At 39.2% G+C, this 24,312-nt stretch overlaps 1 protein-coding gene and 1 long non-coding RNA gene across 11 annotated transcripts in view; one reads left to right on the top strand and one right to left on the bottom strand.

The window, feature by feature from the left end:
- LOC105148601 (uncharacterized) overlaps positions 1-24,312 on the bottom strand; it is a 344,598-nt gene that overhangs the window by 159,077 nt on the left and 161,209 nt on the right. The window contains exons 3-4 of one of the 9 annotated variants that reach the window (XM_087402885.1): positions 21,136-21,206; positions 15,827-15,842 (exon numbers count right to left, since the gene is read on the bottom strand). The exons of the other annotated variants lie outside the window; for them this stretch is intronic. Of the exons in view, the coding sequence (XP_087259011.1) occupies positions 15,827-15,842; positions 21,136-21,206 (87 nt within the window). The remainder of the gene's footprint in view (positions 1-15,826; positions 15,843-21,135; positions 21,207-24,312) is intronic. 9 annotated transcript variants of the gene reach the window in all.
- On the top strand, positions 1,318-9,986 carry LOC147910380 (uncharacterized). 2 transcript variants are annotated; one of them, XR_015544108.1, is made up of 3 exons: positions 1,318-5,181; positions 5,670-5,925; positions 6,617-9,986. It is a non-coding gene; the product is annotated as an uncharacterized LOC147910380 (long non-coding RNA). The 2 variants fall into 2 exon arrangements; XR_015544107.1 differs by having other exon boundaries at positions 1,318-5,925.

Below are 24,312 nucleotides of genomic sequence, written 5' to 3'. Positions count from 1 at the left end.
GAACGACACCCAGGGCAAATCCAGACGCGCTGGTAGCACCCCTGAATCAGGCTCATCTCGCGCCAGCGCGCGGCGGTTTTCGCCCGGGTCTAATAAAGGGTTAATTAATACGCTTTAAACCGTCGCTCTCGAAAGGGGTGGCCGGGGTGCGACGCGACCTACAAAGCGCTCTTCGCTGGAGAAAGAGGCGGACGGCCGTCACTTTCACACCGCCTCGGATCAAATCGAATCGCCAGGCGTTATCGCGTGAATCCCCTTCTACGAGACGGTGCAAAACGAGAAGAGAGGTAGAATCGGCATAAAAAATTAAAGAAACGTAAAGCACGTTCTCTCTCCTTTCACAGATATAAACGGTATTAATGAAATTAATCAACTTTAATACACAATTTTGTTCTTCTCTATAAACTGCAGCTAAAAGCGAATTAAAGCAATCCGCCATATGACATTCATCTGAAATAAGGCAACTACGATTTTTAAGGATCGATGATCGACAAGATTATTAAGGATTCCGAATGTCAGAAGATGATGGAATTGGGAATTATTGTGCAGTGTGCGCACTCGCATGGAAGATCCCGGTGTGTAACTACTGAAGGATGCGTAATTATCTCACCGGCGTGACATGGGGAGCGGTGCGAGGCCGTATAAAGTCGACAACGTTACCGGTAAATCCGTACGGCGTCGTCCGCAGACGAGAGGAAGCAACGAGAACGTCTCTTCCTCGGTAAACCCAATTTATTTCGTTCCAGGCTAAAGGGAGGTGAGAGCGAAACGAGAAAGCCCTTCTTCTCGGGGTGGGCGCCAAACGGTGATGCCACCGGCGACTTGTGAACCACTTGTCGCTGTTACGGCCCCATAAATTCACGGTGTCGCCGACAACAACGACGACGACCTGAGTCACACTTCCCCCCTCTCATCTCTTCTTCTCGTCCGGGTTGCTTGTGTTCGGACATTTACTTACTTAGTTGCAGTCCCAGACTTTAAAATGAACGTAAGTTTGCTAGGTTTCTAATAAAAATCAATGCTTATATTTATCCCCTTATCTTGACCGATTATCGACCGATTATTCTACTACTCTTACTAGTCTATCATTTACTTTTCACCAGCTATTTCTATAGAATTACGCTGAGGTACGTACAATCATATTTATGTTAATTGATATAAGATGAAAATATATTTACATAAAATTTATAATTAATAATAAAATAAAATTATCTCTTTCTTGTAATCATTTTTTAATCTTTCCATTTTATCACACAAAATTGAAATCAAATTTCTTATCGAGTAATCAAATTGAAAAAAAAAAATATATATATATATATATATGCGTAGATGTGAATGGGAAGAGAACGTTGCTACAGCTAACGGGGATGATAAAGACACGTGAAACGGAGGCTGAGGCCGTAAGAGAAAGATCGAGGGCGATAGGCAGAGAGAGAAACGGAGAGAAATGGTAGGCTTCCTGCATCCGACGTCTCGTCGAGGAACGTAACGTAACATAACGAGATGAAGTCAGTCGTGTATGACGTCACGGTGGTGGGCGTCCTCTTCGTTGCGCTAGCTCGCTTCCTGGCGACTGTTTCCGTGGAACGGCGGAGGCCGTCAACAAAGGACGGCCAGCCACCCAACGAGAAAGGGAAGACCCGTCTCGTCGTATCTCTGCGTAGTCGTATCACGCGAGCGCTCCTTGGGCCGCTGGGTCGCACTTTGCGAGCCGACGATAGAATTTCAGAGCTAGTTCCTACATCATTTTGTTGATAAGAATCCTTCTCACTTGCAAGAAATCGTGCTAACAAGTGTAATATGTTACATTATGCAAACAATTATATAGGACAAGCGGATGTCAATAATAAAAATAATTCCCCTCTCTCTCTATATATATATATAAAATTCCTCTTTTCATCTTCGTGAAAAAATTGAATAAACAAGATGTGACAAATTATTACAATGTTAAGCTTGAGCGAACTTTTATAAAATCACTAGGAATTATTCCGCAAGATAATTTCTAATGATATGAGAGAACAAAGCAATTTTATTAATAGTATAATATGTTGGTATTAACCTGCAATTTCAAAGCAAATCGCCAATTTTGGAATGTCACGATGATTGCCACGCATCATACTACGCCAACAAATAAAATTTCCCGAGTCATCGCGCCCCCATAAAATTGTTTTGACCTCTGCGTGGAGCCAATTCTCGGATTCCGAGAGAGCGCTTTTTGGAGCGTCAGCTTCGGCCGTGGTGCAGGTCGACGAATAGAGAGGCGGAAGCATAGAGAGAACAGGAAGAATGGACGAACGAACGACGCGAGGGATGTCAAGGGGGTGTACCATATATATACGACATCCCCATTGAACGTCGTAGTTTGAAAACTTTGGACGTTAAGAGAAAGGGTAGCGCTGGGCTGTGCTGAGGACGTATTGCAAAAGACTCCGTGCGGACGTTCTCGAGGTGGCGTAAGGAAGTAGGACGGCGCTGCAGGGATCTCCTAGACATCGCTTCGATTTAAGGAGTGCCAGACTCACAGACTCACGGCATGGGCAGGACGATGGAAACGCCAGGATTTTGAATTCTATCGGAGTAATGACCGGAGCGAATAGAGAGAGAGAGAAGGAGAGAATGAAATGCCTTCATCCTGGCGTTGTTGAAATCCTACGACGGAGGTGAACGCGATTCGTTGAGGCAACACCGCGCGACAGGAATAGAAATCCCTCGACCGATCGCTCGCCGCAGCATGGAAAATAGCTGACGCATCGTGGAACGTCAGCAGTAAAATCCCACGTCATCCACAAGCGACATCATTCACAAAACATTGATCTAAGGCGACAGAGGAATAGCTATATGCCAAGAGATTTTGTAGGGTTCAACGTAGTGTATAATGAGTACACGTACATACATGCTTTAGCCAATTATCTTATAGAATTACAATCGGAGCAAGCGTTTCCCTTAATTTGTTCCTTTATAGACCATTTTGTGCAAAGAAATATTATAAATTTTAAATTAATGTAAAGATGTTCGATCGCCTTGTCAAGCGACTTAATGAGATAATTATCATATAAATGTCATAATCCCGTATCTATTTCTTCTACATTAGAATTACTCAAGCGGAATTTAGATCGCGCAGCGAACAGATTCGCCGTGTAATATTTCAGCACCATTATCGAGTCCCCGCGTGTCTTCCTACAAAGGGGAAATCAAAGAAAAGAGGGAAATGCCAGGCAGAACGAGTCAATAGCTTCGCCGCTATGAAGCCGGCATCACGAAACAAAGGGCGAACGAGTGAACGGAAACCCTTTGAGAAAATCCTCAACCTCCTATCCTGTCTTTTCTTGGTCCGTGGGTGGGATTGCATTGCCGCTCCGCCTGCATTCTTTTAAAAAGATTCTTCCGCTCTGGTTAACATCTTGCGCTAGTCTGCAAAAATAGCTGAAGCAGCGCGAACAATTCGAGGAATTTTGCAACGTCGCACAGCACAGAGGAAGCTGCATTCACGGCGAACGAAGAAATTTTGCAACGAGGATATGGAAGCCAGTGCTTTATCATTTCTCTCCTCCTCGAAACAATAAGGCAATACATAAACGCGATTGGTGAAGAAATACTTGCTATCTTTTGCATCACGTAGATAAATTCAAAACTTGTCATTATCGTTGTTGCAACAAGACCATCAAGACCATCAAGACCATCGAAGATAGTAATTTTCAGGTAATAGTTCCAGTCGAAGACTACCCTCGGAACACTTTGTCCATTTCGTCAAACTAAAGATGGCTTTTAAACTCAGTCGCCCCGCTATTCACCGTCGCGCTCTGTCAGGCAAGGCCTTGCACTAATGAAGGACGACAGAACGGGTGTGGGTGGGTCCAACGACGCGAGCAAAGGCCAACAGGTCGCCATTAGAGCATACTGTTTCGAACTACTAATAGCCAATTCATGCGACCACCCAGTCGAGCCCGGGCTGCCAGTCTGCTTTCCTTCCTTCCTTGTTACTATAGTCAAGATTGTCATCATATAAATATATTCCTATTGTCGCGTATAGAATCTACCTTCATTTTACTGATCTACCAATTAGTTAATCAATAATTTGTGTCTCTTTTAAGTGTCTCTGATATAATACCTTGCAAAAGAGCATTTTGCTATTTTTAATTTAAGTTACGTAAACTAAATTTATCAAAAAAAAAGTAGAACTTAAGATGAGGATAACACAGATTTCTATTTTAGGTATTAGAATTCTAGACCGGTAGAATATTATAAAATTTTCAATGAAAAATAAATAAATCTCCTGCATTTCGTAAAAATCATTAACTAAATTTTATTTATAAGCCGAAAAAATATTATCGTTCCTGATAATTCAATATCGATATATTATAAATAAAAAAGAAATCAGATGTATGAAAAGATAATCTTATACAATATGTTATGGTTAACTTATATTAAATATTAGATTATCGATTTTCAATAAAAGAATATTGAAAATTCATGTTATTCTCGTCTTAAATTATTGTTCTTTTTATAATAAATTCAAATTCATTACAAGAAGTTACAATAATAACGAAATACTCTTTTGTGAATTTCTTCCCTTAAAGTTTTCTTCAAAAACACTGCTCGAGTAAAATCAGATTTTCCTTAGACAGAAAAGCAGAGCGGCAAAAACGTGGTAATCATCTTTAAAATTTGTCGCGGTCTGCTCTGTACCGGAGGAGATTCGACAGGAGTTCTACACATCGGGTAGGCATGTAGCTACGTCGGATATACGAGCTAGTTCCCTACGGTCTGCACCCTCCTTCGTACAATGCTTGGTCTTCGTCTTGCGCGTTCTACCCGCGTAATTACGAGGGGAAAATTAAGCACCGACACAGCCGCCGGTCGGTCGGACGGTCCTCTCGCTTCGTTAACGAGAGGGAAGGACGAGGTTACGATCAAGGTGCGAGGGAGAAGATACCATGTAAAAGGAAGTAGTCACGTTCCTAGTGCTTGCACGACAAAGACGACAAGGTAGAGAAGCTTGTGCCAGCCAACCACCAGTCTTCTTAGATCTCGACGATGGATCGAGCCACAAAGCGACCATTAAAAGATCATATCACCCGGCGTCACGACTTCAGAAATCCACTGACGGAATATCTCGACAGTCACTGAAGTCTAGAAAGGAAAAGCGTTCCTTCCAGCCGTTATCGTCACTTATTGAGCTAAGTAATCGTCTTTGCTATCCTTCTACTTGTCTACATATATTTATTATATTATAATAAATTTATTATAATATATTCCCGCGCGCGCGCACATACACACGCACATCTAGATTGTTTAATAAAAAGTTGTACAAAAGAATTTCAAATTATTGTATACATGATAAACATTATAATGGTACAGTGAAATATCAAAAAGGATCTTAGCTGACGAAATTATCAAATGCCAGAGAAAAGTTTTTAAATAAAATATTAACACAAAAGAATTAATTACATTTTGAATCAAATAGACCCGAAATAAGGATTAAATATTTCTTCTAAATAAATATTTATAATTTTGAATAATTTGAACAAATTTGTCATTTCCATTTCCTCCGATTGGATTAAAAATTTAGATGATAACTCAAATTTTTCGAGGAGCTAAACGATTCAACTAAACAACGAGGCTTACGCTTCGTTGGAAGTTCTGAAGTATCGCTATGTTATGGTTTACAGAGGTTGTCGGTTCTCTACAACAACCATCTTTTCTCGCCGCAAACGTTTCTTTCGCACGCACGCAGCATCTCTCCACTTTCTTAATCCGTTGTGCCGCCGCGCCGCGGCCGTGCGGAGGATCATTTTACGAGCCTGCGGTGCTACGGCATCAGCTGCGTCTTCGATGTGATCCCAACCCTCGATAGAAGTAAGCGAAGGAAGAAGGGAAGCGGGACAACCAGCCTCGACGCCAGTGAAAGACCACCCTCTAATGCGAGTTAATAATACTCCCCTATTTTTTAAGAGTCACTATTTTATTTATAAGATACGGACCCATACGCGTAGAAGGATATTTACGGGGTAAGCGACTATTATCTCATACCCCGGTCTGTTCGGTAAACCGGAGGGAAGAGAAAGCCGTTTTCCCCGAAATATATTTCCAGATGCATACTTTATGCTGCACGCAACACACCGTGTTCAGGGATGCTTCTCATATTTCGCGTCAGTATGTCAGATCCGATAAAGCTTTGCATGTAATATTCGGCGAGGTAACAAAGTAATTGCTGGCTTGATCGCGATATGACCATTGAGTTTAGTTCTTTTTTTTTTATAAATAATATAAAAATATTCGTAAATGTATTAATTTAAAAATTTTATAGTTATTTAACGAATTAATTTTATTATTTCAAACACTTTAAAAAATATGCATAACAAAAATACAAACCTAAACATATCAAGTGTATTAATAAAGCAGTTTTCATTATAGTTTAGTGGACTTTTAATTGACTAAATAGTATAACAAAGTTTCAATAAAATATTTAATTTGAAGTCTCAATAGGATTTTATTGTGACAAAATTTTCCGATAATCAACAACCTCAACGCGTTACAATGCGTCAGATTTCGATTGCTTAGAAGAGCTCTTGTTCCAAGTTCGCGCTTAGCCTGGAAATTTTCCTCTCATCCGCAGTGACTGTAATCGCGCAGGGAGTTCCGTTTACCGTCCAACAAAGGCGTCCACGAACGCGCAGAAGGAAACCCTGGCGGTCCGAGTCGGACAAAAGCGGTCGCCGCGGTAATTATCGTCGACGTGAGCGAGAAACGAGAACAAGGCAGAGAATCGCGTGCACATGAACGCCGTCGACGACCTCGACTACGGGGAGGATCGTGGTCCGCTAGGACGCTGACTGGGCTTCACCGAGTTTCCAGCTAACCAAGCAACCATCAGAAACCAAAGTTCCCGACGGTCGTCTAGGCTTCCCGAGCTTCTGGAAACTTTCTGTCTGGACCCGCTCTCCGTAACCGAGGATCGGGCTTCTTTGTCCGCCCACCTGGCTTTCGGACTGCCGGTCGAGTGAACACAGCTGTCGCAGCAATCGCAATAAACGTCCATTAGCGCCAAGAAGACCTGCTAATCCACAACGTGAATTATAATGACTACGGAATAAACTGATTATCTCCCTATTACATTATCGTGGAATCTTTTTTTCTCCAATCTAGTATTAAATATTTATAATCGATTATTATATTTAAGATCATCTTAAGTACAGTCTCTTAAAGCAATCCAAGTCGTATTAACATCTTAAGCATCTTAAGACATTATTTGAAATAAGGACTCTTAATAAGAACGGACATCTGGCCTAAATATATATATATATATATACTTTTCTTAATATTGAAACTATTATAAATTCTAAGAAAGGTGAAAGAGATTCGAAAATCAGTTTGGACAACGCGTACATCTCACTTCGTTCCGTCTCTTATACATACATTCCACAATTCCTCGTCGCGAACTCGACCAATTACAGTATTTTCCGAGGGAACGGTGCGGATTCTCTTATGCTTCCCGCTATCTTATGGAGCGTATGTAAATTAGAGTCTCGTCGAAAGCGTAGCTTCCTTCGAAATCTGTCTGTTGCCTCGATTCGATTCCTCTCTTCTCTCTCTTTCACTCGCTCGTTTCTCTCTATCTTTCTCCTCGTGAGAGCTCCTAACGTTACCAACACCGCCACTGATGGGTTTGTATTCTAATTTCGCGCTTTGGTTTTCACCCGGCTTTCCGCCAAAGCGAGACAAGGCGGCGCGGTAAGAGTAGAGAGAGAGAGAGAGAGAGAGAGAGAGAGAGAGAGAGAGAATGTTTTCTTCGCTGCAACCACCCACGAGGATGAAATCGCTTTCCAACTAATCCCAACGGAACCCTCTTCTCCACTCCTCCAAGGTAGCAACCTTGCGCGATCCTTTCTTATCCCGCAATGCCGAGCTTCTTTCTTCCTCTTCTTCGTCTTCTCCTCCGTCAGCTGGGTAACCAAGAGATTCCGGATTTTAATACACGTAAAATTAAAATTAGACCCATATTTGCATTTGGTAATGGGAAAAAGAACGCCACCGTGGGATAAATTCTCGCACACGCCGCGAGACATACCGAGGAGATTTCTTGCGCTTGCGGCATATATTAAACTCAAAGCCCACAACGTCGCGTAGTTTAGTAAGCTTGTCTCGGCGATTAAGGCAAATTACACACGAGTAATGCGATTATCTCGAAAAATATAAACCCTACTTCAAAAGAATAATTATTACTATCGCTAAAAGATTACTTATAGCAAACATTATTAAACTACTATAAAAAATGACAGATTACCAATATATATTAAACTATAATATTTTTAAAAGTATCTAAAAAATTAAATCAAAGTTTTAATATAAAATTTTTTTTTTAATTTTAAAGATATAAAAATATTTAAAAAAGGCAGAATAGTTTTTGTAAGTCAAAAAAACTGGAAATAATCAATAATTTGCAAGGACATCCCGCTACTGTGTGATATGATTCTGAGAAAGCCAACTATTCTGTTCTTGCAATCAACTGCACAAATTTCTTATCAAAAAAAACGTTTCTCTTAACTACTTTCCAATTATTGATTTAAAAGATGCATTTAATATTATACATCTCTAATAAATAATATCATACATCTCTAATAAATAATCCGGAATTTTAGAAATAGAATTCTACCCATTAATAAACACTATACACACACGAATTATTAAGTTGCAACTATTTAATGCTACGTTTAACTTATCATGGAGCAAGAGATTTTCAAACGTAAACGAGGAGGGGGAGAGAGGATATTATTGAGCCTGAAGATTCCTTATCATTGACCAAGGTACACAAGATGCCAGATAGCAAAACATCGGACGGACTGGGCCAAAGAGCGCAGGCTCTATAGAGGTTTGCTGAAGTCCTAACCGCGGCCTAACGACGGCTATCAGTGGTATATCGGGAAAGGAGAAACTCAGATCTTATCGGTGCGTTACCACCTAAGCTGTTTGCGTCTTGTAAACTCGAAGATTACCAAAGTGGTTTCCCCTCCGACTTCCCTTCTTCTCCTCCCGATACGAGATAACGCGACCGACGAGGAAACCGTGGACGAGGGTCTCGAAGTGGGTATAGACGCCGAGGATCCGGATGGCATTCAATGTGTGAATTGCGGCTTCTGGGGTCGTCTATCCCATTCCGATTTTGGATCTGGTCAGACACGCGCAAGACCTCGCATAAGGATAGATTCGGCTTGCCTGACCATCCAATCATTAACCCGAATTACGTCCTGACCACTCTAACTCGAGCAATATTAATGATTAAGTTAGTTCGCAAACTCGAACAGTAACAAAACGTCATAGTACACATGGAAAATCATGACATAATTATTGCACAAAGTTTAAATCACTATTTATATTCATCATGTTATCAAAAATTTCAATTTCAGCTTCAAATTTTGAAATTCTCAAAAGCTAACTTTTAGACTACATAAGAGAGCTGATTCTAAGTTTGAACTGTAAATGCTGTATTGGAATGTATTTAAATTGTCTTTCCGTTAGAACCCAGCAAATTTATATCAAGAGATTATTCTTGCCACGATAACGATATGCTCGATGCGTCTGATGCCTCCAAATTCCGCGTTCCATCGACTTATGCATAGATTCCAACTGTGTCCTCGATGCAACAAAGTTGCCTCTGTCGATTCGAAGTCTCGGAGACTCGTCTTCTCCGACTATGCGAGAATTCAGAGAAGAGTAGATGCAGAACGAGCGTACACATGCAGTCTATATACAGAATCGTGGATTCGCCGACGAAGTAATAACTTGGAAGACGGTTCGCGCGAGTCCGTCGCAGGTCGTGCTTAGAGGAACACGTACGAAAGTGGATAAGCAACCACCGGGAGAGAGAAGTTCATTCATGCGCTGACGCGTCCGGAATAGGTTATAGGTAACGCGAACACCACGTATACACTGTCTAACCCCTGCCCTTCTTGTACTTCCTTTCTCTCTTTCTCTCTCTCTCTCTCTCTCTCTCTCTCTCTCTCTCTCTCTTTCTCATCCTATCTCGCAACCACCCTCATACGAGAATGCAATAACGACTGGGAGTTTCCTTGGGAGATTCTCCAACATCGTCTTAGAGGTCCTGGCCGTAGTTAGCCCGCATTAGTAATCTCCCCGAGGTATTCTTGAATTCTACGTCGCCAAAGCGAGCAACCATCCCCTCCTCTTTAACCGACGATTGCGAATTCAAATTCGAATTTCGAAGAGTTATATTGCATATATACCTTACGGCGTTATGTTATTTAATTCCTTATACATTAACATAGTTTGACGAGAGCAAAAGTTATTCACAATTTACATATTTCAAGATTGTTGCGATATATAAATTCTTTAATTCCTTGTTTTACTCTTTAATCACTCATTTCATGTTTATTTCGGTAACACGTTAGTACACACAATTAGTCATTAGTGTCCTGCGCATTTCTTTAAAATACTATAGAACCAAGTAATTAGTTATAACATTTATATACAACTTTTTTTGATACACAACTTTGCATATACCTTCTAAAGTTGTTATGATATATGTAAGAATCACTTAAGAATTTTTGTATATTACACTTCTAAAAGTGATAAAAATTTATCTGGAAACGAACTATCGTGTAAAATGCCGGAAAATCATCTAAATTAATGCCCGTATTCATAAATCACTTTGTACTTAAGGCTTCCTTAGATTTATCTTTAGATGCTCAGTAGCCAATGAAATAATTCGTAGAGTATCTAAAGATAAATTTAAGGAAGCCTTAAATATAAAGCCTGACTATGAATACAAGTATAAGAATTAGCGAATATAAGAGGACAATTACGTAACCAGTAATTTGATATTAATAAATTTCAAAAACTGCTACCTTTTTCCATTCTTTCCTTTCGCCCAATATCTAGTTAAACATATTTAGTTAAATATATTTAGAGCTGAATATAGTTAAGTACGCACTCTTCTGCTATTTGCAGCAGAGCGGATCTCTCACTCTTTGTTATATATATTATTTTATTTTGTATATATTGATAAATATATATAGAATTATACATATAATTATTATTCCTAATACTAAAATAGTCATATCGTAATCATAATTATAGTAATATATAATTATAATTACCAATACCAAAAAGTTTTGCTCTCATTGTCAATGCAGCTACTATATTTAACAAATTACACGATAATGTCGCAATTCAAGGTATTAATATAATTCAATATTCAACGCAAATATTTCCTCTACAAATTATTTCGGACATCGGAAAATTCCTCGAAAATACATAAAACCCGCGGAAATGCAAGCAGCGGTCGTTAAAAACGCGGTCATTCGTTAGAGCTCTCTTAATTACCCGCAAAAAAACAGATCGCGCAGCGGAGAATACATGCGAACTTTCGATTTGAAACGTTTCGACCGCGCGTTCTTTGTTCATCAGTCCTAGCAACGTTTTTCACCGATCTGCATTTTACTTCTTACCTCGTTTGAAGACCGCTATCACTGTAACAACTGTTACGATTCGCAAGTCCGTCACGCCTTCTCAACAAACAGTCACGAACAGCTTATTCGCGCACTCATTAATGGAACCGGCCTAATTAATTCGCGCCGTGCAGACGCATTTGTGAATCGTTTTTAACAGCAATTGCAATGACGAAGGATCACAGGGAGTCGGGGATATCCCGACCAACCGAATCGGTACCGACGATTGATGGGATTCACCTACTCCATCACGAGACGAATGCGAAATCGACGAGTCGGTCTCTCGAGGGTCCAAAGGGTCGTCTCCACCGCCTTACGGGCTCACACCGGACTAAATTAACCATGAATGGCCAATTAACCTGGAGACTGTGCCAACTAACCGCGACAGCCGCCTTCGGTCTCTGTGCTAAATTGATCGCCGTCGTATACGAGGACGGTTAATCGTTACTGATTGCATAAGAACGGAGATGCATTTCGAAAAATATGCATGATCACGTGAATTGTGTATGAACGTGAGTTGCTGGTAGTAATCGATTTCTGGCAAACAGCCATATTTTCAAATCTAAGATTCAATTTCGTGTGGTCTATAAAACACTTGTAAAGAGTTATCTGATTTTTCGTACAAATAAAATTTTTTGTTAAAAAACATTTTTTTTTTCTCCGACATTTTAGAGTTCAATTTCCCAGTCTATTTTCTTTCTATCCACAATTTAAAACTTACGAATTTTTCACAGTTAAATGGATTTCGATTTATAAATAGATAATAAAAATATCAATTTTTATAAACTTTTAATATTATGTGTTTAAATAAACAATCTTCCTTAAATGACATCAACTTTATAATATAATAATATTTCATAAAAATAAATTAAATTAAATTATCGATATTTATATGTTATAATGACAATATCAAGCAAATTTAAAAATTGGCAATATGAATTTTAAATATTGGATGTGTCTCTCTCTTTCATCTCTCCGTTTTAATTCTGATAAAAAAATCATAGTTAATTATTTTTGTTCGTCGTGCTACAGGACGATACAGGTTTGAGAAAAGTAGTAATCCCTAATTCCCACACCCTCGGATCTGCGCTCTAAACCGTCTTCCTACGAGATGGGGGAGGGTTCCGTTCCACGCGATGGTACATTTTTAATTACTTACACCCACGCAGCTGCATCGCGCGATGACTATAAATCAAGCGGAGCGCCGCCCAGCAAAGTAATTACAGCTTGAATTTTAGATAATGTTGCCGCAAGCACGGCTCAACCTCCCCCTTTCCACCCCCTTCTCGCCCTGCTGAACCATTCGCCTTTCGTTCAACCAACCCCCGATCCGTCGTAAATAGATCATTGCCGAGCTGGATTTTTGTTAATCTTCAGTCGCAAGCAATAAACTCGTAAAATATCAATGTAAAATATCAATATTAAACAAACAACTTATCAGTCTTAATTTATATTCTGTAAAATATCATCGTAATGAGAGAATTTCAATATAATATTTCCTTATAAATTACTTCGTAACAATTTTAAAATTTTATTTATGCACATCACTTAATCATATTTTTATTTAATTAATATTATCAGGCAATATACGATACTCAAATTGACATAAATTCCACTGACGTCGATCAGTTTTTAGCATTCATGTAAACTTCTTATTCTTAATATACTAGAGAATCGCATTTGAAACTTTATTTCGAGCTAATTTTGAGATTTGCAGCGTTGGGGGATAGGGGTAGCTTTGTGGCTAAGCGTCGGAGTCGGGAAGCGACGTCGGAATTGTTTACATAATTATGCGCCAATTAAGAGAGCAGGTTATAGGAAGCAAAAGAGGAAAGGAGAACGCGAACGGAGAATCGGTGCCGAGTGGCTGATGAGGGCAACAGCCATCTCGATTCCCGCGCAATTAAGGTGCGGTTGAGAAAACCTTAAAAAAAGGCTCGCTAGGAAAGAGTGGAATTTAATTAGGAGTTCGTGCTCTCTTGTACTGCCAGACAGCCATGAAGAAGCGAAACACAGCGCGGACGAAACTGATACGTAGAAAGAGATCGAGAGAAAGAGCGTTGCAGAGTAAAAATTATTGAGTCGAATAATTTAAGAGTGGGACGAAGAGAGAGAGAGAGAGAGAGAGAGAGAGAGAGAGAGAAAGAGAAGAGCTGAGAGAGAAAACACGAGCAGTAGGGTATCATCAGCGAAGACATAACAATCAGGAATATGATAACACGCGGGACGGATGCTTACCTTCACCTCAGACCTTCGCGAGGATGCCGAGGAGTCGAAGAGGATGACGGTGGAGCAGGCAGAGCGAGATGAAAGATGATGAGTGAAGGAGCCATGGCAGGGGTAGGGGCCGCTTAATTAGAGCCAGACTTCCGTAGGATGCTTGAGGCTTCCCCGCGCTCTAAAGTTCTATCTTCCCACAGTTTATCCGCGTAAAGTGGCTATCTCGAAATTACCCTCGAAATTATATCGAATTTCGGACTCGATCCCTTTCGACTCGCCACGCCTTCGATACAAACATCTAAGATATCGATAATTCCAAAGTTATCCAATCCATCAAAAACAATTGTCATAATGGAAAGGAGATAATCGATCATATCATATAGGTATCCGCAAGACGGATGAACACGCGAAAAATATCTTGAGCTGTTCTTTAATATTTTAGTATTGATATTAATTCTCGCAATCTAAATGCATAATTTTTCAAGACGAACGTTTTTCGTCAGCAAATTAATTTTTACTTTGTATTGTATTTTAAGTTAACATTATAGAATCGCCGGAATGCTAATTGACTATTTGGCTCTGCTAATCATTTCAATTTTTTCCTTTTTTATATTAAAATATACAAAATGTTGGAAATGAGTGAATATAATATAAATAATCTAAAAATACAAATATATAGTATCTAGTAAAATAAATCTTTATTAACTAAAAACAAGGATAAGAAATTACCAAATTAGCATCTTCGACAGTTCTAGGGAAATATCGTTGGCCATTCTAGTGTTAAAGAAAAATAAAATTCTTGGAAAATGAAAGAAGAAAAAGAGTCGTTTTAAAAAATCTGTAAACTGTACGCACTTTTTGCTTTAGTTTGAATATTTTCATGCTAATCACGTCTGATTTCGAAAAGATCAAGTATACACGCGCGGGATTCTTATATCCGTATCTCGGAAGTAAATTAAGACGTTAGGGATGTCACTATGTTTTCCTTGATTTTTTTCGTGGCGTTGTCGCCTTCTCCGAAGTATTTCGCACGAGCAACAACCACGACGGAGGGCCGATGTTTACTTTATCCTCACTAATCATGGGACGTATTTGCGTTTTATAATCCTTGGTCGGCTAAGAGGGTAAAATCTGAAAGCTTAGTGGAATCTCCTTTCGGTCGGATGAGTAATCCCCGCCCCAGCCCACGATTCCCGCCGCAGCGCTCCTCATCCTCTATCTAAGAGTTGTCTGAGAGTAGGGCATCTTCGTACAACGCAGAAATGAGTCCACTAACTTAATGATTCACTTTATCCCGTAATATAGCCATACGTTTTCGAATATTTTCCACGCGCGTAGACAACATTAAAAACATCCCCGTGTCTGTGAAAAACTCGAAAAACTATAAATGCAAGGCATGTAGATACTTTTAATTCAGTTCTAGTAGCAGTGAATACCAAATTGCCTAAATTCTTTACGATATTTTAAAAAATTGCTCAATAGTATTAAATTACTTGTTCCAAAAACCGACAATAATCGACACTTGGCGCTTTGCTTAAAATGGAAATTGTATAATTTATATAGAAGAATATTTTTAAGCCCATTTTCAAAAACTCATTTTGAACCCGAATATATTAATTGTGTTCAAAATTTTTATACAAAGAATTTGCAATTATTCTTTTAAAAGAAAAAATTGATGAAAATGAACGCACCAGTAAATTCTGATCAAACAGAATTCCGGTCATCATGATTGGACATCTGATTATCTCGATTAAAATTATAATAGATTTAACTATATAAAATTCTGATTTGTTCATTTTCCACTAGAATTTCAATTAATGCAACAAACTCTTTTTCTTCAGTAAATAAAATACATTTATAACCGCTCAGTATTATTTTGATGAATCACTCGAAGGCCAGTTACGTTGAATTATAATACGAAATTATCGGTCCGATCTGTATTGCTATCGATTAGTTTGATTCCGGTAGACGAAAATATAAGTAGTGGTAAAGGGCGGTTTTTAAGGGACGAGCAAGGGTGCACACGCAGATCGAATAATTGATAGGCGCGAGCGTATCGTCGGTCTCGCTGTAGGAAACTCGAAGGTCTGCGTTATCGATAATTCACTCGACTTGACCGTCCTCACTCGAACAACGGGTACCACCCTCCGGTCCTGCCTCCTTCGCCCTATTTATATGATTAATGGCTTTATAATGACCATGCAAGCTCGCGATTCCATGCGCAGGACAGAGTAACCCTATCTCGCCGGTAGAGCAGCATTCACGCGAAAGAATACTCGTCGTCTTACTGAAGGGTGCTCGCAAAAGCGCATAATCGTCCTAATAATACCGTTTCTGACCTTATTTTAATGAATACTGCATCATCTGTTGTGCAACCGCCGTTTAAAAGCGCATAACCCTTCTGTTAGCTCATATTCTTTATATCGTCGATTATTGCTTTACTTACTGCGTACGCCTTTATGTGTTTGTAATTATTCCTTGAAAAAACAGAGCATTGAAAATATCACTAACCCTTTTCACTTTTATATTTTATTGCTGAAGAACTCTACACCCCCATCCTCCGATGCACAAATACGCTCAGATCTGTCATAAACTCTCTATTTCCATGAAAAGGGAATTAAAAATATACATGTTCCGTATATGTTACATTAAAAGAGGCATCTGATTGATTATTATCGACTCCCCTGTTGAAAAATATCGCGGACGATTGAATCGTCATTCATATATAAAAATATATGAATTGTGAAGGATTTCCTACGTATTTCCGACGGCCAGAGAGGATAATCGCGATCGATCGGTGTAAAATTTCTCCGGGGTGTCGGAGTGGCATCGGAATTGCGAGCTGGGTGAAATCGAGCTATCGAATCGGCATCCGTCATGCGAACACGTCAGGGCTCTATACGTGTCCCGCCGGTAACTCTAGCCACTCGACGGTAATTCTCCAGCTGGCATGCGACCGTCACTCGAACGACACGACATCACACCGCGCGTCGCGCCCATTTTTTCCCATTTTTCAGTCGCTCCCCTCGCAAGACCAACCGTATGCACGAACGGAAAGCAGCAGGCATGAAGCCCTTTTTAAATGTCCGCAAACTTGGTGCGCGGCAACAAAATATAAAATTAATTGCTGGTCTCAGGGCACGCTAAGGCACTCGAAGAAAAACCGTCCTGGATCTCTTTACCTCGCGCGAGCGAACGTACAAGTCGGAATCGGGCTGAACAACCAATTCTTGCGTTTGAAAAAAAAATACGAAGATGTTACATTTAATCGTATTCTTTAGTGAACTGTCACATCTTTCAGTTGTGTTCGTTTTTAAAACTTGCTTCGTATAATTTATCATTCTATTATTATTTCTACGTTATTGCCTCAAATTTTGTACTCTAAATTAGCTGGAGGTTTTTTAATTTTTAAAAATAATGATACATGTGTGTATTTTCCAGTGAATACTTACATCACGATACAGATACTTCTTTGGTCATCATTAAATTCAATGAAACACTAGAAATTACTTTCAACATCCTCAATTGCCTTTAGTTTTATAAAACTGTTTTAATTATGTATATCCGCGAATAAAACACTGTTGGAATATTTGAATCGAATCATAGAATCACTGTAGGTACCACTCACGGTGTACAGTCCAGAAACGCCGTCATGATCACTCGATGGGCACGTAAGTCAATCGCAGCTGATTTAGCGCGAAAATTGCCAAATACGTACGACACGTAAGCCAAAACAAAGCGTGCCAAGGTTTAAAACACACTGATCGCGATATACAGACGACGCAAGCCTATACGTCCGTTCGTCTTTACGAGCCACGTGGCCGAGACGTAGAATCGGCCGCAGCGAGCTGGTGTAAAGGTGACAGATAGACGTGTATAGAGACCGGCATCCTCCACACCACGTAGACATTCTGCGATACGTACTGCTGCATAGATAAAGGCATAGCCCGATCGGGCTACGTGGCTTACAAGCACGTGGGAAAAAGCGCGTGCGAAACAAGCGTCGACCGGCCGGCAGCCTCTACAGGGACTGCGTGCATAATGCATGCCGGGCGTATGCGCTCCCGTAGTGCGCCGTTCTACCAGCAAAATAACACACATTTGTAACTAATTTTCCGAACGATCGTCGTCGTCGTCGTCGTCGTCGTCGTCGTCGTCGTCGTCGTCGTCGTCTTCGTCGAAGGGAATGATAGAGAAAACGGCTACGAGAATGTCTTGCAACGTTGTCGTCGCGACACGCCCCGATGCTCCGCAACCTCTGACCCTCGTCTTTCCTCGAGCTCTCATGCCTGTTCGCTTGAGTGATGCTTGAATGCCGAGCTATATGCTTCGTGATATTGGTAAAAGCGTTCGACAGAAGTTTGCAACTGTAAGATTCTGTTTTCCGAAGAAAATAGTATGATGTATAATATCAGTCACATTTATATGAGCTGCGCACATTTATATGAGCGGAAAAAAGACTTTTCTAAGATGTTTAGATGTTGTTATATTTTAAATCTTCCGCGATTAGAATCTTAATTTTAAAATAATAATAAGAAATAATAAGAAAAAGATGAAACCTTTCCTCGTTGCAAAACTAGAGCGAACCGGACAGTTTTCGATTATTACGATACGGTGCAAGTTTACGACTTGAATCGAGGGTGGTATTTTTCTTCGTATTTCGGTTTCGCAACCATTAATGGATATCTCTTTGTAATGCAAATCACGAGAAATTCCCGGTTGAATGAACGATGTCATACCATAAGCTACAATTTCCTTGACCCGCTTCGTTATTAATATTTCTGTGAGGTTTATACACGTAAAAGTCACGTTAATGCGAGTTCGAAGTGAACGCACTACGTCATAATATTAGACTTAAGACACTTCTATAGAATCAAACACATTCGAAAGAGGTAAGAACGCAAAATAGGAATGTAGTTCTAACGTATACCTAAATTTGCTGCGTATATTTATAGTAATGCTGTATAGCAATATAATACAACGCATATATAAACAAAAAACATTTTATACTACATTTAATAAATCTAGAAAAGATGCAACTATCTAAATAAAAATATTCATTTGACATGTATTTTTTCTAATTGCCTTATATTTGACTATTATATTTCCAAATTTTAACGTTTATATTTTTAACTATTATATTTCTAAAATTTAACGATATATTATACGTTTTCTAGCTAAGAAATCTATATATCCATGTGTATGTGTGTGTGTGTGTGTGTGTGTGTGTGTGTGTGTGTTACAATTATTATTAAAATACGATTATAATAATGTAAAAATTATTGATCATTTTAAAAATGATTTTTCACGATATTTTACAGATGTTAAAATTCCTAATCAATCACGTATATTCAAATTGATGGCGTCAAAATATGAAAACGTATAATGAACATTGTTGCAAAATATATTAAAATAGAAATATTTAATAAAACAATACTTTCACTCGATAGAATGTACTTGTAAAACACATCAAAGACTCTGCCTTTTATTTCAAAATAGAAAAAAATCATATTTATCTCAATTCGACAGCTGTCTTATGGTTATTTCGTTTTCTGCTTAAGCATAATTTAATTTCAAATATATGATTATTGATGGTTATTGATTATCAATATACAAAAAGAGCATTCGACATATTTTATAAATCTAGTTTATCAATTGCAAATACTGTTTTATTAAAGAGTACATTTTAATATATTTCGCAAAAATTTTCTTTACGTATTTTTCTCGCTTCTGACATCACAAGATGGCTCCAAGATGGCTCAATGTGTAGGCAGAAAACTGAAGTAAGTAAAATTGACATATATAATATATGTAAAATCCGTAAGCGACAGCAAAAATATGCACTCAACTGCGCTCAAAAAATTTAAATAATGAATACACCGCGTTGCAAACTTATTCTTAGTATTCTTACTGCATTTGGGGCCGCGGGGGCGAATCACGAAGGGGCGAAAACCGCGATAAATTGGAGAGCAGCAAAGAGCGTGACGCTTTTTAAAGCCCATGATTTTCTGGCGAAAGCTCGCGTTTCAGGTGGCGCGGAAGGGCGAGCCGGGGCGTGCGTTCCGTTTAGCTGCAACCCGGCAATTACCTGTAGGGCATAATTGTCATCCCTTACGTTTTCCAGAACGGCGTCCCCTTTGCCCAACCTCCCGTCCCGCTCTGAACGATTGCCCGTATGCTCACCCCCGCGACCAGAGTTACCCCCGACGGGGGGCGTCGGGTCACGCGAGGCCGTGCCTGTCGCAGGAGTCCACGCGACCCGGAGAGCCACGCGATGCCGAAACAACACCGACTTACCTTACCTGTATCAGATTTCTAATTACTAATTTACTCCCGACTCGCGGGCTTTTGGCTCTCCCTCTGCTGTTTTGCAGCGGAGACCACTTTCGTGTTTCTTAAAAACGAACCAGTATCGACGTTGCCTCGCGCGAACTTGATTACGATCGGACTCTATCACTCTAGGATCTTTGATCGATAAAATGTACGCTTTCATGGACTAAAACTCTACATTGTGAATTTGTTTCTTTTATTTACGACAAGCATGTAAAAATTGTATCAACGAAAGATTGAGAAAAAAATATACATAATTTTGTATATCAAAATTTTATCGCAAAAATAGATTATTAATAAATTTGATTGAAATAAGAAAGAGCGACTCTTTTTTTTTTGTTTAATATTAAAACATAAATTATGTGTATGAGATATCAATATTCAGATGCAATCGTTACTAAAAAAATTTACCTAATAGCAGGAGATAAGCACAGATGAAAGACAAACGCTTACATTACTGAATTAATTCCCTTATTAATTATGCATTTTCTCAACTAAATATTTTGTAACAAAAGTTTTGTTAAAAACATATATATCATATACGCGCGTATAACGTCAGTTAACATTCGTTTAACTGTAAAGTGTAAAATATAAGGTTGGAACGAAAGTTTGTAACACCATTTCATTTGTATCACGTCTACATGTTTAAAAAAAAAATGGCAATTGTACTATTCGCGCGACAGAGCAAAGATTCAGCTTTAAGAATATAATTTTTTTAATTCGATATGATTTTAATAAAGTCAAAATAAACAAAGTCAAAATGCTTTTTTTTATTTAATCTGAATAACTCAGAAAAACCTTAGCAACAGTTTTAAAAAACAACTTATAGGAAAAACTTTAAGCTTTCACGATAGAAAGTCGAAAATTTTTGCAAAAAAATTTTTTTTAGCACATGACAGGCCCATAAAGTAAGAAAAAAATTTCATATTTTGTCCAGCTCATAATTTTCTATATGTAAAAAGAAATTTTAAGCTTTAAAACCCTTTAAATTTAAATTTTATTCATTTTTAACGAAGTTACACTGTTTAAATTTTTGAAGATCGTAGCGCTACGAACTTTCGTTCCGACTTAATACAATATATTCTAATATGATAGACCAATCGACTTACCACTCGTCGACAGAAAGATACTGGAAACTCGTAAGTAACTGTTTTGACTAATACGACTCGGTCGCAGCGATGTGCTATTTACCTGCAATCAGAAAAAAAATGATAGAAATGAGAAAATATCGCCAAGAGGCTCCATCCAATATCTCGAGAACGCAAATTCATGGACACACGACGAAGGAACGGGCCGAGAAACAAGAGAGGCGAAGGCGGACGTAATCGCGAGAATTAATTATTCCCATGCACGAATGTCATGTGCCTTCCTGTAATTACCCGGCGGGCATAATTTAAGGCGAGCCGAGTTGTTAACAATATCGTTCGCGTTCCGGGGTTCGTCTAGGCGGTGGGGAACCCCTTTCGTCGGCGGAGGGAGGACGACCGTAACGTTTAGTTCTGTCAAAGGACGTGATTCATAACCGCGCGGCGACACCGGCAATAGCCGTAACACCGCGGAGGTCCGACGATATATTACCTTTATAAATTAACGCGCGAAACTTTCGCAGTTGACTCGTGGTAATCATTAATTTCACGTATTATCGTAAATATGCAGCTCGCGCGATAGCGACAGCGCCACGCAGTGTCGCGTTAAAACAAGACAACCAGAGAGAGAGAGAGAGAGAGAGAGAAACATTTTAAACGAGAACTTTCTAGCAGCTTCATTTGATGTCGCGAGCTAATTTACATTCTTAGATCACGTACCAGCATTTTGTTACACCGTATTATTTTGCATTCGGCTGACCTTTGCGGGATTTATCATTTGCTAGGGACAATGAGAAGAGTTTATCTCTTCGCCGTTATTATTCGCAATCGTGTGCGACGAGATTTAAACGGATATTCTGACCACAACGGAAATCACCCTTTTTCGTTATACACGAGTAATCTAAGCGGCGTATGTTGTATCTCACGCTTAATCTCAATCCTATAATGCGCTCTGCCACTTTGGTGTACCGCGTGTTCGCTGCGTATTACCGTCCCGCGTCTCGTAACTCAGCCTCCGCGATTTCTCTCGGCTTTGAGAGAGGGAGAGAGAGAGAGGGAGAGAACGCGTACCACTACAGCATGGTTATAACATTTACTTACTACCGTTTAACCACTTATCACGTCGGATCTTGGGACCCGCGGCTTTTGCATCGCGCCCAAAGGCAGAGCTCGTAGAGTACGAGCGGGAGATTGAGGAGCGCGTGCGGGTCTAGAGAAAGCGAGAGGCAAGAGAGAGAGAGAGAGAGAGAGAAAGGTCGGCAGGAGAGTGAGAAAGGGGTGTGTGATACTAACGCGCGTATCCATTACGCTAAGCGCGTGGAAACGTTCACGTAAACGTGTGCGAGCTTTACGTATTCGTCGTTTATCCGTCCTTCATCCGCCGTCCTTTACGTCGCACCGCGGCCGATCGTGATTACGCTCGCATGCTTCAAGGACATATCTGGCGGATATCAACTCGACTACTCGACCTGGCTAAACGCTTACGCCCGGGCCCGACCCGCGCCCTCGACGCCGACGTATCCCGTCATTCCCATCGAATGCCTGGCCGCCCTCCACCACTAGCAATCTCGCCTTTGCAGCCGCCGGCTGGATATTTACCGATTCCAATTGGTTTCGTGATTGCGCTTAAGTGCTCGGATAGTTGGCGGGCTGCTGAGCTAGACACGGACGGATGGATAGATACGATTCTAAATAACGCTCAGAACGCGCAGATTCTGATTACGACTAGCGAGTAATCCTGCGCGCGATACAAACGTGGTATGATGGTAAATGATGAGAGAGGCTCTTGCAAGTGAACTGTGAATTCCATTAATATAGCAATAAAGTAACTCGCATACACTCGTAATGTAAAGTAAAGATATTTGCGCAGGATGTCGAAGCAATATCGTGAAACTTTTAATTGGTCGACAAGTGAGAGTTATACTAACAGATAGAATACCGATTTTCTACCGCTTGACATCTACAACTGAGAGAGAACTTTTTACCGCATCGCAATTAAAACTATACGCAAGTAATAATCAATATGTGACGAGCTTCTCTGTACTTGTTATCACTATAAATTTTAAGTATACTTTGAATTGTTGTTACAATTGTTACATATACATTACAACACACAAAACTCCACGTATCACTTAATTCGAGAATGGTCACGTAATTTGCATTTTATGTAAACGATCATCGAAGCGTGTTTTTACACTTTAATTAAAAGTTACTATTGATAAGTAGACATGTTGTACATTATTGATTGTTCTGCAATTTATTAGTATTTGAGACCATTATGTACATATGTAAATTTTTTTATTTATATTTCAGTACTTTATTTAAAAAGTAAAAAATAAAAAATAGGTATGAATTCTCAATCAGTAAAGAAAACTACTGTAAGATTTGTTATTAGCTTCACTTTTTGCTGCTATAAAAATCACTTCAAGTGAGTTACACTCCCTGGTTAAATACGTTTAAATGTTTATCAAGTCTAATTTTTAAAAGCTTCTATTTGTCTTTCAGTATTTTAATAATAAAATGACAAACATAAAAGAATAATTCATGAACAATAAGATCGTTGCTTCTAGATTTCAATAAATTTTGATAGGTAAATAAGATGTGAGGATAGTAAAAGGTTGTAGGTTAGGCAAATATGCCAAAGGGCCTTTCTGGTTGAGCTCTGATGTGGTCTACAGTCTCGGCTTAATAACCCTCGACCTCGTCAAACAAATGCTTCTAACCGACCTCTTTGCCTCTAGCATTGAGAATTCTCGGCGATAATGTAAGTAAAAAAAACAAGAAAAAGAGAGAGAGAGAATGTTAGAAAGAGCCTTGTACATGTCAAAGAAAATTATGCATGCTACATTTAGCAGCAATCATGTGCGACTATTAATAATTTCAATAGGAATTCGCAACAAAACAAAAATTAACGCAGTTCAATTTGATTATGTATTAAAGAAAAAAAATCTTAAAGTTTATATATAAATATTTCAAAATTTCTCATTCAATGTCATAGATATCGATCCTGAATTTCGCAGATATATTCATAGCTTCTCTATGAGCTTTAGTTTCCGCAGATTTCTAAATATCACGCATTCCACATTGGAATCATTCTTTTTTTTTCATATTTGAAGAGAATTCTCCGTTCAATGTACTAAAAAATATTCGCTGACAGAGAGTGAAAACGGAATTCATACGTGTCGGAAGGTACTTTGATATCAAAAATTCGA

The sequence above is a fragment of the Acromyrmex echinatior genome, chromosome 2, assembly GCF_024713525.1.
Source record: "Acromyrmex echinatior isolate Ae372 chromosome 2, ASM2471352v2, whole genome shotgun sequence".
Taxonomy (NCBI): domain Eukaryota; kingdom Metazoa; phylum Arthropoda; class Insecta; order Hymenoptera; family Formicidae; genus Acromyrmex; species Acromyrmex echinatior.
This window is presented reverse-complemented; position numbering and strand designations above follow the sequence as displayed.